We start from the raw sequence: 14,902 nt of genomic DNA, 5'->3' as shown, positions 1-14,902 counted from the left end.
CAAAACAAATCAATTTTATCATATCTTAATTTATATCACTTAAAACTGTTTATAATTACTTGATTTTTATTTTTCACGCATCAAAATATTTTTTTACAATATTTATAAATTATTTTAAAATAAACCGGTACCAGACGGCTTACACTTCAGTCGTCCAGACGACTTCCAACATCTCAGACGACTCAGACGATTTACTAGGGCTATATTCGTAAAAATGGCTTCTGTTTTTTTGTTTGGTCACAAGGGACTGAGCTGTAATTTCACTAGGCTTTTAGGTTAGTTTTGCGTTTGATTCAAGTTTGGGTATAGGTTTGGGGTTAAAATCAAGTTGTGGATTAGTTTTGGCAAAAACTCCAATATTTAAGTTTATTTTGGTCATTTTTATTTTTAAGGTCTATATTTGTGACAAAAACTTTTTTAGGTCTATTCTAGGGAATTTCTCTTTTAATTATGAATTAAAAATATTTATTTATGTATCTATTATAATAAAAACGTTATTAATTATAACCACAATTCAATAATAAATCAATCAATATAATGCAAAGGATTATAAAATTTAATAGCTTTTTACCCAATTTTTTTTTATAGTTTTACATTAGAAGTCGAAATCACCATCAATTTTAGAGTATTTAATGATTAATGAGCAAAGTACACTACCCGTAAAATAGCATTATTGAAAGAGTGAGCTACACAATGCATGGCACAAACTGTAGAAGAAGCAAACCATAGAATGAATATCAATGGATTCTTTAATATAGACAAAGAGAACCACTTTCCACAATTAGCAGCCCGACTCAGAAATAAACAAATACGAAGAAAAAGTTTTCGGTTTGCTGTCAACATCACAACTGATTTAAAGCTTAATCACAAAGGAAGAAGATTCAGAATTACTAAACTGATTCTTTTCAAATGTAAATCTATACAAAGAAAAAATCGTCAGGTTAAAAAAGTTAGAGAGAGAAAGTTAGAGAGAAACTTTGGGGATCCGGCGGTCGGTCGGCGCGTGAGCGTCCGTGCCGCCGCCGGAGTCCTTTCTTCCTTCAGATTAAATCATCAGTCGTTGTATCTTCCTCTCTTCTCCGGTTTCCGTCTGTCGGAGCTCTAGTCAGCCATCAACCGCCGTGGTTATGGTTCTGGAGTCACGACGCGTTTGCGGGAAGGATGGGGCGGTTAAGTTGTGCGTTTTCGGTTTCCGGGAGATGGAGGCTCTCACAGATCCGTCGCCGCCGGTCTTTGCATCCGTGGCGGGGAAGCTTCCTTAGTTCCGCCGTCGTCGGCTCTAGTCCCCGGGGGGTGAAGACTATCACAGCTTCGCGTCGCCGGATCTCGTCCCCTAGTCCTTTAGGGTTTGGTCCTTTTAGTTTAATTTTATCTCATCGCTTTAATTTTAGGTGAAGCTCTCCGGTGGAAACGGTTATGTTGCATGCGATATTTTCTTTGGGTGGTTGCGGTGAACGGTGGTGGAGGAGATCTCGCCATGGCGATCGATTCTCTCCAGTTTTAGAGACCCAAAGATGTTTGCGGTGAGGTTTGGTGGAGCTGCGGAGCTCCTTTTTGGTCGAGAGATCTGAAGGCTGGATCTCTGGCGAGGATGAGATGTGGTGGAGATGAGACGCCCGGGTGACACGTGCCCCTCGTCGTCGAGGATGGCAACACGTGTCCTCGCATCGAAAAAGCTGGGCATTCGAGGCGGCTGCTCTCTATCCGGTTTTGAGATTAGGGTTTCTCAAATTGGGCCGGAGGGTTATGAGGCCAATTGGTTATCGAGTTTGGATTTTTATTCTAGGTTTTTATTGTAATTTTCCTGGGCTTGGTCCGTATCTTTTAATATTAAAAACATATTGACAGAAAAAAAAAAAACCAACGTAAAGTAGCCTTTCACAGCGGCACTAAAGAATTAAAAAGAAAAAATAATATAATAAATAAATATAAATTGATAAACTTTTAGCAAAGCCAGTGAGCGTCACCAAGCAAAACTCTGCCGTATTCTCTCCCTCCCATCTTCGTCTTCTTCTTCCTCGCAACTGTATGATCTCTTTCATCACCCACTCCCTTAATAACTGCTTCTCTTATCAGTTCCCTCACCAACATTATCTCAAAGCATCATCATCATCACAAAATTTAATAAAAAAATATTCTGAAAAAAGTAACTTTTTTTTTTATATTTTGGTTAGATTTTTGAGGCTTAGGTTGTGTGTTTGCTTGTAACAAAGCCGCTGAAGAGGTTAAAGAGCAAGAAAGTTCTTTGCTTTTTAGATGAATCTAGAACTGATGGCTTGTTACATTCCTCATCTGTAGGGTTTCTCTCTGTTTCCTTCTTCCGTGTGAAAGTTGTAAACTTTTTCTCCTTTTTGTGGAAATTCAAGTCTCTGGGTCTCATCAAAAAGCAAGCTTTGACAATCTTCTTGTAGCTTCTTGAGGTTGTTTCATATCATTAAAGCTTTTGCTGCTTCTTTGTAAATTTTTACAGGTTGACTTCTTTTGGTTGAAGAAGCAAGGATATAATAAATAGATGGCTACACTTCTGGACATTGGTGTATCAGCTGGGATAAACATCCTGAGTGCCTTCATTTTCTTCGTAATCTTTGCAATTTTGAGGCTCCAGCCCTTCAACGACAGAGTTTACTTCTCCAAATGGTACCTCAAGGGTTTAAGAAGCAGTCCTACCCGTGGTGGCGCCTTTGTGCAGCGCTTTGTCAACCTTGACTTCAGGGCTTACTTGAAGTTCTTGAACTGGATGCCTCAGGCTCTCAAGATGCCTGAGCCTGAGCTTATCGATCATGCCGGTTTGGATTCTGTTGTGTATCTCCGGATTTACTGGCTGGGGTAATGTTTCCAACTGGAAATCAAGAAGCATAAGAGTTACTATTATGTTATATGATTCTTTCAACACAAAAATCTCTTATGTGTTCTTTATATGTGCAGGCTTAAGATCTTTGCTCCGATAGCAGTGCTTGCCTGGGCAGTTCTTGTGCCGGTGAACTGGACAAACGACACATTGGAGTTGGCTAACCAGCTGAGGAATGTAACTTCAAGCGATATCGATAAACTATCTGTCTCAAATATCCCAGAGTATTCAATGAGGTGCGTTAGACCTTACCACCATCTTGGGTCTTTTGTAAAGTTTTGAGGTACAACGTTTTGACTTTTTCCAGGTTTTGGACGCATATAGTGATGGCGTATGCCTTTACAATCTGGACTTGTTATGTGCTGATGAAAGAATATGAGACAATTGCTAACATGAGGCTCCAGTTTCTTGCAACAGAAGCTCGCCGACCTGACCAGTTCACTGTAAATACTCTTTTTCGTTTATTTTCCTTGGTTTAATCTTTACAATTCGTGTACAGCGATCTAATATCTTTGGGATTTGTAATAGGTTCTTGTCAGGAATGTACCTCCGGACGCAGATGAAACTGTTAGTGAACTGGTGGAGCATTTTTTTTTGGTCAATCACCCTGATCATTACTTAACACATCAGGTTAGTTCCTTTAGAAGTGTTTGAAATACAGTTATTAGATGCTTCCTCGTTTCTTACTTTTGTCTGCAAAACAATATGTAGGTTGTATGCAATGCAAACAAGCTCGCTGATTTGGTGGAAAAGAAGAAGAAGCTGCAGAACTGGCTTGATTATTACCAGCTCAAATACTCTAGAAACAACACTGGGAGAATCATGGTGAAGGTACTTGATATCAAATCTCAGTCTTGATATAGTTTTATTTTGTTCTGTTATCTTAATTATCTTGATCAACCAGCTTGGCTTCCTTGGGCTATGGGGACAAAGAGTGGATGCAATCGAACACTACACTGCTGAAATAGACAAAACATCAAAAGAGATTGCTAAAGAAAGAGAAGAAGTGGTGAATGATCCCAAGTCCATAATGCCAGCAGCTTTTGTCTCCTTCAAAACTCGTTGGGCTGCTGCCGTCTGCGCTCAAACCCAACAGACCCGGAACCCCACCCAATGGCTAACCGAATGGGCTCCAGAGCCTCGCGATGTCTACTGGCCCAATCTCGCTATTCCATACGTCGCTCTCACCGTGAGAAGGCTGTTGATGCACGTCGCTTTCTTCTTCCTTACCTTCTTCTTCATCATACCAATAGCTTTCGTTCAGTCTCTTGCTACCATCGAAGGGATTGTGAAAGTTGCACCCTTCTTGAAAGTCATCGTCGAGGAGTAAGTCTCTTCACATTCTCTGTTCTTGAATCTTGACTGATACATTACTATTGGATGCAGTGAGTTCATGAAGTCAGTGATACAAGGTTTCCTACCTGGTATAGCACTGAAGCTGTTCCTCATCTTTCTACCGTCCATCCTCATGATCATGGCCAAGTTCGAAGGCTTCACATCGATCTCATCCTTAGAGAGACGCTCGGCGTTTCGCTACTACATCTTCAACTTCGTGAACGTCTTTCTCGCCAGCGTCATCACCGGAGCTGCCTTCGAACAGCTCAGCGCTTTCCTCAACCAGTCCCCAAACCAAATCCCCAAGACCATAGGTGTTGCCATACCGATGAAAGCGACGTTCTTCATCACTTACATAATGGTCGACGGCTGGGCAGGAGTAGCCGGAGAGATTCTGATGCTGAAGCCTCTGATCATGTTCCATCTCAAGAACACGTTCTTGGTCAAGACTGAGAAGGACAGAGAGGAGGCGATGGATCCAGGAAGCATTGGTTTTAATACCGGTGAGCCGAGGATACAGCTTTACTTCCTTCTTGGCCTTGTCTACGCTCCTGTCACACCGATGCTTCTTCCTTTCATCTTGATCTTCTTTGCCCTTGCTTACATTGTGTATCGTCATCAAGTAAAGTTTCTTCTCTTGCTACTTACATACTTACCTTTCTTCAGTTTTTGGTTTTTGAAGGTGGTTCTTGTTTCTTGTCAGATCATAAACGTATACAATCAAGAATACGAGAGCGCTGCAGCGTTTTGGCCAGACGTTCACGGACGTGTCATAGCGGCGTTGATGATATCTCAGGTGCTTCTCATGGGTCTATTGGGGACTAAGCACGCCGCGTTAGCTGCACCGTTTCTCATCGCTTTGCCTGTGCTTACCATTGGGTTCCACCGCTTCTGCAAAGGCCGTTACGAGCCGGCGTTCGTCAGGTACCCTTTGCAGGAAGCTAAGATGAAAGATACGCTGGAGAGCGCGAGGGAGCCGAACCTGAACCTGAAAGGGTACTTGCAGAGTGCTTACGTTCATCCGGTTTTCAAAGGAGGTGAAGATGATGATGATGATGATGACGACTATGGTGATGATAAGCTGGGGAAGTTTGAGGACGAAGCTATAATTGTTCCCACCAAGCGTCAGTCCCGGAGGAACACTCCTGCTCCTAGCAAGATCAGTGGAGAGTCTTCACCGTCTTTGCCCTTTAGTGGTAAAGAAGTCTAGAGAGGCGTTTTTCGAAAAGAGATGGTTTTACAAGTATATATATACATATGGTACTTTCTATATGTACATAGAGAGAGAGATAAGAGGATACGTGAGCTCAGTGTTTGCCTATGCTTGGTTCATAAAAGACCTTAAGGGTTCTTTTGTGTTGCGTGCAACTTCAAATCTTTGTAGTCTTTGGACAAACCCATTTTTTTTTACCATCAGATGAATGTGTCTGTGAAAGCAGTTTATGATCGTTACTAACGAAACTGGCAGAGCTGTTGGGCTATTTTCTTGACAAAAGAGTGATAAATAAGACAAAAACAGAACAATAACGTACATATTGACAACTAAACTATTAACAAAGATAATGTGTTCAGTGCTCATGTGATGAAATTTTAAATAAAACAACTATCATAAAGTTGAAATCCAAAACAACCTTAAAAGGGAATAAGGGAATGTCACAAGAGTTGAAATTTAAAACAAAAAATAAAATATATATATATATATTGAAAACATTTAGAGCATGTTTATTGTATGTCTCTTAAGTTGGGTCTCTGCGTAATATAAGATACAGCCTCTTAGCTTTTAACTAAAAAAATTAAGAGACGTCTCTTAAATAAGAGATATAAGAGACGTCTCTTAGCTTTTTTAATTAAAAGCTAAGATACCGTATCTTATATTACGTTAAAAAACTCAACCTAAGAGATCCGCAATAAACATGCTTTTAGAACCTACAATAGTTACTCAAATTCTCCGCATAGTCGACAGAGGTGCGACAGAAACTAGGATGCTTAAAATATAATACTTTAGTTTTAGTTTGAATTAATTGTCTTAAAAATCTTATTTTTATCTACTAACGGATTTAATTTAAAGTAATATATATCTTGGTCTGCAAGTTCATAACTTTTTGAGAATAATATAATGAAGAATCTGTGTTGGAAATCTCACATTATTAAATTTCTGATCATGTACTCCACATAATCGAAATATAACATATTTAAATATAATTAATGTTGTTAGTTAGGTCTGGACATAAAATCCGGAACTCGAAATCCGAACCGAATCCAAACCGAAAAATTCGACCCGTTATCCGATCCGAAACATAAAAATATCCGAACGGATCTTGTAAAGTGGTACAAAAAATATCTGAACCGAAATGTTATTAACCGAACCCGAACGGATAACCCGAAAAATCCAAAATTAATAGTCAATATAAATATTTTGAAATATATATAAGTATTCCAATTATTAAATTCAATATTTGTGGTAATATTATATATAATAATAAATATTAAAATTCTAATAAATGCTTTTAGTACACAATTAGTTATAAATAAGTATTTTATAATTTGTTTAACATTTTATTGTTATTTTATCAATTTTATATGTGATAGATTAATTTTTATTTAATTTAAATGTTTTTCTTTATGTTTTACTTCAAAAATTTTGTTTTTTACTTTGGTTATATCCGAATCGAACTGATATAACCCGAATCCGTACGATATATGATTACTATATGGGTTTTATGATGCAATACAATTTTGAACCGAACCCGAAGTGTTATTATCTGAACCCGACCCGTACTAATAAAATTTTAGTATGGGACCTAGAAGTGTAAATCCGAAAATCCAAAAACCTAAAAAACCTGATCCGAATGCCAACGGGTACCCGAACGCCCAGGCCCATTGTTAGTCATAAATATATGAATGACTAGTTTAACCAGATGACACATACATAACCAAGACACCAAGTAGTGCTTAAATGTTTTATTTTTCGAGATACTCATTAATTATCTCTCTTATCAAATCCATCACAAAAGGTAAGAATGTTATAAAATCCTTATTTTTAGCCAACATACTGTTATACCCCAGGGTCTCTGTGTGAAATTATCTTCCCGACTATATATATTTCCTACCAAATAAATCTGTTGAATATTTAGTTTTGTTAAAGAACCATGAAATCTATTTTTTTTTTTTTTATTTATAATCCAGGGTTCTCCACTTACGTGGGTCATTTCCTGGGCCCGGTTAAGCAGCGGTCCACTTCACCCGAGAGGGCTTAAACCTGGGCTAGGGACAAGGCCCAACACCCAGTACCGCATTTGATGACAGGATGGGCAGTTCCCCTCCGCCTGGCGTCGAACCCGGGAGCATGACAATTGGCCCCCAAAATCTTTACCAAACGAGCTACCACTTCCCGTCAAATCTACTTTGTTTTTGGTTTCTTGTGTTTTCATGTTCCTCTTTCTAAGTCACATCCAAGGTAATAAGCCAGTTTTTTGCTTTCATCAAATTATTTGTCTAATAAAAAAATCAGTATTCAGTGTTAACATGTTTAAAAACTATGTATGTTTTTTAGGCCATTAGTTTTAGAGTAATGAAGTATTAATTAATTAATTTAAAATAATAGTTTCACTATTTACAATACATATTTTCACGTGTATATGACAGAAGTGGAGGGGGTGAGGCCGATGGCCCAGTTCCCAAGGAAACAGATATTCGGCGGTGGAGGTTGCGGGAGCGATGGAAACAAAACGTGCATAAAAAGTTTTGCTAAACAAGGAGGTGATAAGCCTATTAGTTGCGAGTGTGACGATATTGTCGACGAACATTTGTGTAGATGTATTTTTAATTGCTAATGTTTTTTTAAATCACTACAACTAATTAATATTTGAAATAAATTATATCAAATGTTCTAAACATTTCTGATGTGGATCCGAATGAGAAAGATGATAAGATTATGATGTCCTAAATCTTGAATTATTCTATAGTAAATTGTACTATGTGAGTTTTAGAGATTCTCATCGCATCTTTCAAAACTCTCTGTTTATGGAATTTTTACAAGGGCAAAACCACTTTTCTTGGTTCCAAAGGCATCAAGCAATTGCAAGAACAGGTTATCTTCTGTAATGAATAAAATGGTAATCTCATCTTTTACCGGAGACCATCACGTTTTTCTGTTCTACTGAATTTAGACTACACGGCGGTTTTAGAGTTACTTAAGGTTGAAACACTTGTCACGTGCTTTTTCTCTTCTTAGTCCACGCTGGCTTACAGACGACAAGTGTTTTAGTTCTTGTCACACAAAAACAGAGTCATGAGCGAACAGAGAGATAGAGAAAGAGAGAAGTAATGAAATGAAAGGGGTTTTGTCACTGATTAGCATTTTTCTGGTTCTCGTTTTGTCTGGGAGATGCAGTGATGCATACAGCAGGAATGATTTCCCCAAGGGTTTCTCTTTCGGCTCCGCCACTTCTGCTTATCAGGTTCCGGTTTCGATCCCCAGCTTCTTCCATTTCTTCTCCAATATTTTATTATTCTCTGAAAATGAAATGTTTGTTGGTTTCTGAAAGTGGGAAGGAGCTGCTGGTGAAGATGGCAAAAAGCCTAGCGTCTGGGATACTTTCCTTCACTCTCGTAAGCTTTGTCATTTTAATTTTTTTTTTTTTTGGTGTTTGGATCCTCAAGAAAATAATTCTAATTGGCAGGTAACTTAGATAATGGAGACATAGCATGTGATGGGTATCACAAGTACAAGGTTCTTTCTCTTTTTTTTTTTGAACACAATATCATTATCATAAAAGGAAGAGTTAGTTGGGAGTTATAAAAACTCCATCAACCACCAAGTTTTCGTCTGCTTTTAATGCAGTTTTTGCTAACAAATCGGCAAAGCCATTTCTCTCTAGGAATCCAAACAAAAGCTACAAATTTGAAAATAGAAACAAAAGAAAGGATGTTTTCTAGGACTCCGTAGAGTTCCGGGATGATAGTTCCAGAGTTGATAGCGTTTATCAGTTGTAAGGAGTCTGCTTCAAAGCAGACAGTCTTCAGGTTCTCTCGAGCTCCAGTTTTCACCGCTTCCAGCAAGGCTAATCCTTCAGCCACTAGTGCCGATGCCACATGGGTTGAGAGGCCTTTAAATTCACGGACGGCTGACCCTGAATGGACAACCCATCCCAATCCTGCTGCAGGTCCTTGGGGGTTCCATGCTCCATCGGATCTAATCATTATAGTCCCGGGGGTAGCTGGAGCTGAGGCCTCACCCGACGCGACAGAGGGGGGTCCTTTGTCTTAGCTAAACTCCATTCTCTTGCCAGAGAAATTGCCACAGAGAGAGAGTCCTTAGGCGTTATCAAAACTCCTTCGAAAACGAACTTATTCCACGCCTTCCAAATGTTCCAAAGAATCCGGAGGGTGAGGGAACCTGAGGTAACGCCAGCTGGGGGAAGGCACAGCCTATTTGTTATCGAGGTCCAGTTTGCTACTAAATATACCATTCTGCTGCTATCCATTTCACATAGGAAGGGGGCTAGTCTCCACACCTTTTGTGCATAATGGCAGTGGAAAAACAGATGAGTAATAGATTCAGAGCCTCCAAATATTTTGCAGAGTGGATTCACCTGAACATGTCGATCATTGAGCCGTTCACCCACCGGGATGGCTCCCTTTATCAACTTCCACGAGAAGAGTTTTATTTTTGGGGCGACATCGAGATCCCAAATATGCTTCTTCCAGCTAAAATCAGCTCCAACATGCGGCACAAGCCCATCTCCCATAGGCTCGATTGCTGTATAGTAACCCGACTTGGTTGAAAACTCCCCGGATTTTGTTCCTAGCCAAATAAGTTTATCCGGAGACCCGGTTTGATTTGGCTTTAAGCACTGAATCTTCTCTTCATACGCAGGGAGCTTAACCAAGGATCCTGCCAGACGTTAATAGACTGTCCATTCCCGACAAGCCAACCTAAGTTTTTGAGTAAGAGGTCTCTGCCTAAAAGTATACTCTGCCAACCGTGCGACATACCCGAAGCTTCAGAGGCAATCAGAATATTATTACCGGGGCTGTACTTTCCAAACAGTACACGTCCAAGCAGGCTGTTAGGTTTGGCCATGGAGTCCCAAGATACCCAGGCCATCTTGCGTGCGCTGTTGTTGTTATTCCACCAGTACCTCGTTACCGCCGATTGAATTCTTTTGCAGCGCGAGACCGGCATTTCAAAGCATGTCATAGAATATGATGGAACAGCTGTTAGGATACTTTGCATCATGACCAGTTTCCCGGCTGAAGAGAGGAAATTATTGGTCCAGCTTCGAGCTTTTTGCTTTATCCGATCAACTACTGAGGAGAAGAGGTCTCGCTTCCTTCTACCGAAGTGCTCTGGCAAGCCCAAGTATTTGCCGGTACCCCCTTCCTTATAAATTAGGAGATCGTCTTTTATCAAGACTTTCAACTCCGGTGGTGTTTTCCGAGAAAAAGTAATGGCCGATTTCTCCTTGTTAATCACCTGTCCGGAGGCTGCTTCGTACTTGCTTAGGATGGTGATAAGAGCGGCACATCTTCCATGGCTTGCTTCGAGGAAGAACATGGTATCATCTGCAAAGAGTAAGTGGTTTATCCGAGGGCTCGCCCTAGCCACTTGCAGCCCCTTAAGGGAGCCATCCTCTTGCGCTCTATTACATAGTCCCGAGAGGACCTCGCTACACATGATAAAGATGTAGGGAGAAAGAGGGTCTCCTTGACGGATTCCTCTACTCGGTACTACCTTCCCTCTAGGTAATGAGGAAGGAGTATGTAACAGAAGAGATACACTGCACGATACAGTTTACAAAACTCCGGTGGAATCCCAACCGAAGCATCACCAGTGAGATGAACTCCCATTCGAGGCGGTCGTATGCTTTGCTCATGTCCGTCTTGACTGCCATAGCACATCTTTGCTCCGCCTTCGAGGTCTTTAGATAGTGAAGGACCTCGTTGGTGATTAGAACATTGTCTCCAATTGCCCAGCCAGGAAACGAACGCCGATTGGTTCTCAGAAATGAGTTTATCCAACATCGTCTGAATTCGGCGGGTGAGAATCTTGGAGTAAATCTTATAATAGACATTACACAAGGCAATGGGGCGGTAGTCCGAGACTCTTTGCGGGTTTGTGATCTTAGGGATGAGGCGGATGTGCGTGTCGTTTATGTTCTCCGGCAGCTCCGCACCCGCAAAGAACTCCTGCACCTCTTTTACAATATTTGGCCCCACCCTGTCCGAGTGAGTGTGGAAAAAGCCTGCAGAAAAACCGTCTGGACCTGGAGCCTTTTCAGCGTTAATGGAGAAAGCTGCTTCCCTAATCTCCGCCGCCGTAGGGATAGCAATAATCTTGGCGTTATCGGCCTCAGACACTACCGGCCGCAGAGCATGTCTCACTGTCTCCTCTCCATCTCCCGGTATTGACAAAAACAGCTTTTGAAAATAGGAGCCAATCACCTCAACTATTTCTTCTTCCTTGTGGACCATTTGTCCATCCTCCTTTTCGATCACAGAAAAGGCATTCACTCTCTTTCTAGATTTTGTGATAGCATGGAAGAACCCGGTATTACGGTCCCCAAGCTTAAGCCATAAGAGCCTGCTGCGCTGCTTCCAGAACTCTTCCTCTGCGAGGTAAGCAGCATTTAATTTCGCAGAGATGCCCTGAATGAGAGTGGTGTCATTGTTTGGGCTAGCCAGGGCCGTATCAAGTTCGCGTTTGCTTTGGTTGATCAATACCTAACTATTCCTCTGTTGCGCCCTGTTCCACGCTGATATAGCACTTTTCGTGGATGATAGTTTAGCACTAACCGACGCATTCCCCTGCCATGACTGAGCAATCACTCTTCGTGCCTCATCGTTTTTACACAGCCGGCGATCATATCGAAAGAGTCCTCTCCGTCGTTTGGCTCCAGAATCAAAGAAAGATAGGAGGGGTTTATGATCAGAGGTAAGATCAGCCTCAAGGTATTGGCATCTAGCCGTCGGGAAGCATTCGGCCGATAAAGTGTTCGAGACTGCTCGGTCAAGCCGGCAACGGACCAAATGGTCTCCCCGCTTGCCCCTCAAAGAGAGAGGATCCCCAGAACGCTGTAAGTCAAACAAGTCAGCTTCAGAAAAGAAGGTACGAAGATCCGTAAAAGAGCCTTCAGGTTGGGCAGGTCCTCCTTCCTTTTAGTCATTGCTTAGGAGGTCGTTGAAATCTCCCGTGACGAACCACGGTTCCTCTCTGATAAGCGTCTTGGTCACTAGCTGATCCCATAATAATAGTCTCTGGCCCCTATCAATACTTTCATAGACAAAGGATGCATAAAACTTTTTGCCCTCACATTCCACCAAAGTGTCGATTACATTTGCATTGGATTCAATAACATGAAGGTTAAGACCCTGTTTCCAAAAGTGTCCAAGCCCACCAGCCCCATGACCCATTGGGGAGACCAGATGGTGGTTGTCAAAGCGCAAATGCTCCCGCTTCTTGAGCACTACCTCGTCGGGATTTTTTGATTCAAAAATGAAGATGATATCCGGGTCAAACTTCTTTGATATCTCTCCTAGGCGGCGAACTGTCCGGGGATTCCCCAACCCCTGACAGTTCCAGCTTGCTATAGCTAAGGAGCTGGAGCGGACGGGATTCGAAAATCCGTCCTCTTCCTAGACGATCTCGGAACCATCTTGCTAAGTGGGATATTGTCCGAGGACTGTGAGTTTCCCGCTGAGCCTGCAGGTCTAGATGCTTCTCCTCGTGATAACCCTGTGCTCTGTTTTAAGGCCCCTCTGGTTTCTTCATTATTAATCTTTCGACGACCGACAGGGGGTTTCGCACTCTGAGTCTTTCTTTTCTTTGCGTTAGACCCCTTAATTAGCGGGGGAGGGATCATTCTTGCTAGCGGAATGTTATCCGATGAAGATGGTGTGCTTGCATGAGTAGCTCGCGTCTTGCCAGCTTTTGTTACTTTTGTCGGTCTCTCTCCTTCTACTAGAGGTCTTCTACGGGCCACTGGAGGCTTTGCTGCGACTTTCCTCTTGCGAGAGCATGACCCTGGGGCGGGGCTTGGGCTTGGGTTAGTCATTTTGCGACTCGGAGGTCTCCCAGGTTCCCTCTTCTGAGTCATTTGAGCCTCTCGTTCAGAGGTTGTAGTTCTCGCAAGTTCATTCGTGGGAGCAGGGCCCACTCTAGCTGTCACAAGAATACACAGTGCTGGATCCACCTCATTGATGGGAACTGGCGAATTTTGAGGTATAGGTTCTATATTCAAAGGTCTCAGTCTCTCTGCAACTGGAATTCGCTCATGTGCCTCAGCCTCTGGATCTGCAGGGGTTAATTTCACCGCTTCAGTAGCTTCGCGGGCAAGAGAGGCTTTAACCATTTTTACCGCTGATTCTTCAATTTGGCCTTGTGCCTCAGCTTGTCTCAATCTTTCTTTGCGGGCTGCGCTTTCCGCTGGATCACTACAGTTCGCATATTGGTTCATATAGCCACGGATTTCACCCATTGCATCCTGTACTGCCTCGAAAGGAACAGCAGTGTCAGACAACAGAAGGGGAGCCCCCCTCTCTGCGGGTTGGGGTCTTTTTCCAGATGTAGAAATGTTCTCTTGTGGGGGAGTTTTAAAAGCGGTTGAGGAGAGTCTTCCCTCTTCTCTCTCTCTGTGATCTAATTGGAGATTTGCTTGTGGTAAGCGTGCATTGTGGAAATCCCCACGAAAATATCCTGAGTTTCTCCGGGGATTAGAATCACTAAGGTGATTGCACAAATCTTGTTGTTGGTCCTCCCTAGTGAGAACCTCTTTAGGGTGCCAAACTCTTCTATGTCTCTCTCTTCTTTCTATCACCAGGCGATCATGACGCCTGCTTCTAGTAGGGAGCCTCCATAGAGAAATATAAGGGATGAAGTACGGTTTGAGTTCCTATTTTGGGAAGATCGCTGGTATGGCTCACGTCGCTGATGGTGATGAAGAGTAGTGTTGGCTTTAAGGAGAGCCATCTCATGAGCTCTTCTCGGTGGCTCGGGAGGATCCTTACTTCTTGCTTTGCTGCCCTGTGCCACTAGTAGGGCTTTCCTTTGCGCCTTGGCCTCTAGACAGTCTCCAAGTTCATGATCTAACTTCCTGCACTGAGAACAGTGTTTTTCCAGCCTTTCATAGACAAAGGTAACAGGGACCTCATCTCCATTTGGATACTCAAGCACTGAGTTTTTATGAGAGGGAGTCTTCCATTTACATGAACTCTCATTCTGATGGAAGTAGAGGTGATCTCAGCAGTTTCATACGTTCCAATGTCTTCTCCAAGACTACGTATGGTTGGTTCGGTCCAAAGGTGTATCGGAATCCCGAAGATTTTTATCCAAAAAGGGATCATCGAGGGGAAGTAAGGTGAGATCGTGGACTCCCACCTCTGAAGGATAATCATCCAGCGAGCGAAATGGTACGGCTGCTTTTCCAACACCGTGAGAAGATCCGACTCAAGCTCAAATTGGAACTTGAACATACCCAGCCCAAGGTCGGATCCCACCGAGGGAATGTCCGCCTTCCAGTGGTCGGTGAAGAAAGAAATAAGAGATCCCACCTTTTGGACAGATGGTTTGGTGACTCTTCCAATAAGGGTGAGAGAGTGCTTTTCTTTCAGCCCTGATAAATCTGGTTCCGAAACTCGAACCCTCGCCTTCTGTGGCGCAGGGAGATGCTCCAAATCTACTGCTTTCCCCTTCTCAGAGGAAGAAAGCCTACGGTGCAT

General features: G+C 42.3%; 2 protein-coding genes across 4 annotated transcripts; one reads left to right on the top strand and one right to left on the bottom strand.

Moving 5' to 3' along the window:
* Positions 1-1,959: 1,959 nt before the first annotated feature.
* On the top strand, positions 1,960-5,591 carry LOC106335954 (calcium permeable stress-gated cation channel 1-like). 3 transcript variants are annotated; one of them, XM_013774649.1, is made up of 9 exons: positions 1,960-2,026; positions 2,471-2,826; positions 2,926-3,084; positions 3,156-3,291; positions 3,377-3,478; positions 3,560-3,679; positions 3,753-4,174; positions 4,235-4,805; positions 4,887-5,591. In XM_013774649.1, exons 2-9 carry the CDS (start codon positions 2,513-2,515, stop codon positions 5,391-5,393), a joined length of 2,331 nt encoding a protein of 776 aa, XP_013630103.1. In that variant the 5' UTR covers positions 1,960-2,026; positions 2,471-2,512; the 3' UTR covers positions 5,394-5,591. The 3 variants fall into 3 exon arrangements, with proteins under 3 accessions (XP_013630103.1, XP_013630105.1, XP_013630104.1); XM_013774651.1 differs by lacking the exon at positions 1,960-2,026 and adding an exon at positions 2,051-2,294; XM_013774650.1 differs by lacking the exon at positions 1,960-2,026 and adding an exon at positions 2,051-2,299.
* Positions 5,592-13,997: 8,406 nt separating this feature from the next.
* LOC106331051 lies at positions 13,998-14,902 on the bottom strand. The gene is made up of 2 exons (XM_013769406.1): positions 14,331-14,902; positions 13,998-14,277 (listed from the first exon to the last, which is right to left on the bottom strand). The coding sequence occupies exons 1-2, from the start codon at positions 14,900-14,902 to the stop codon at positions 13,998-14,000; spliced, it is 852 nt and encodes a 283-aa protein (XP_013624860.1).

The sequence above is a fragment of the Brassica oleracea genome, chromosome C3, assembly GCF_000695525.1.
Source record: "Brassica oleracea var. oleracea cultivar TO1000 chromosome C3, BOL, whole genome shotgun sequence".
Taxonomy (NCBI): Eukaryota; Viridiplantae; Streptophyta; class Magnoliopsida; order Brassicales; family Brassicaceae; genus Brassica; species Brassica oleracea.
The sequence above is the reverse complement of the archived record's forward strand: the minus strand, read 5'-3'. Positions and strand labels throughout refer to the sequence as shown.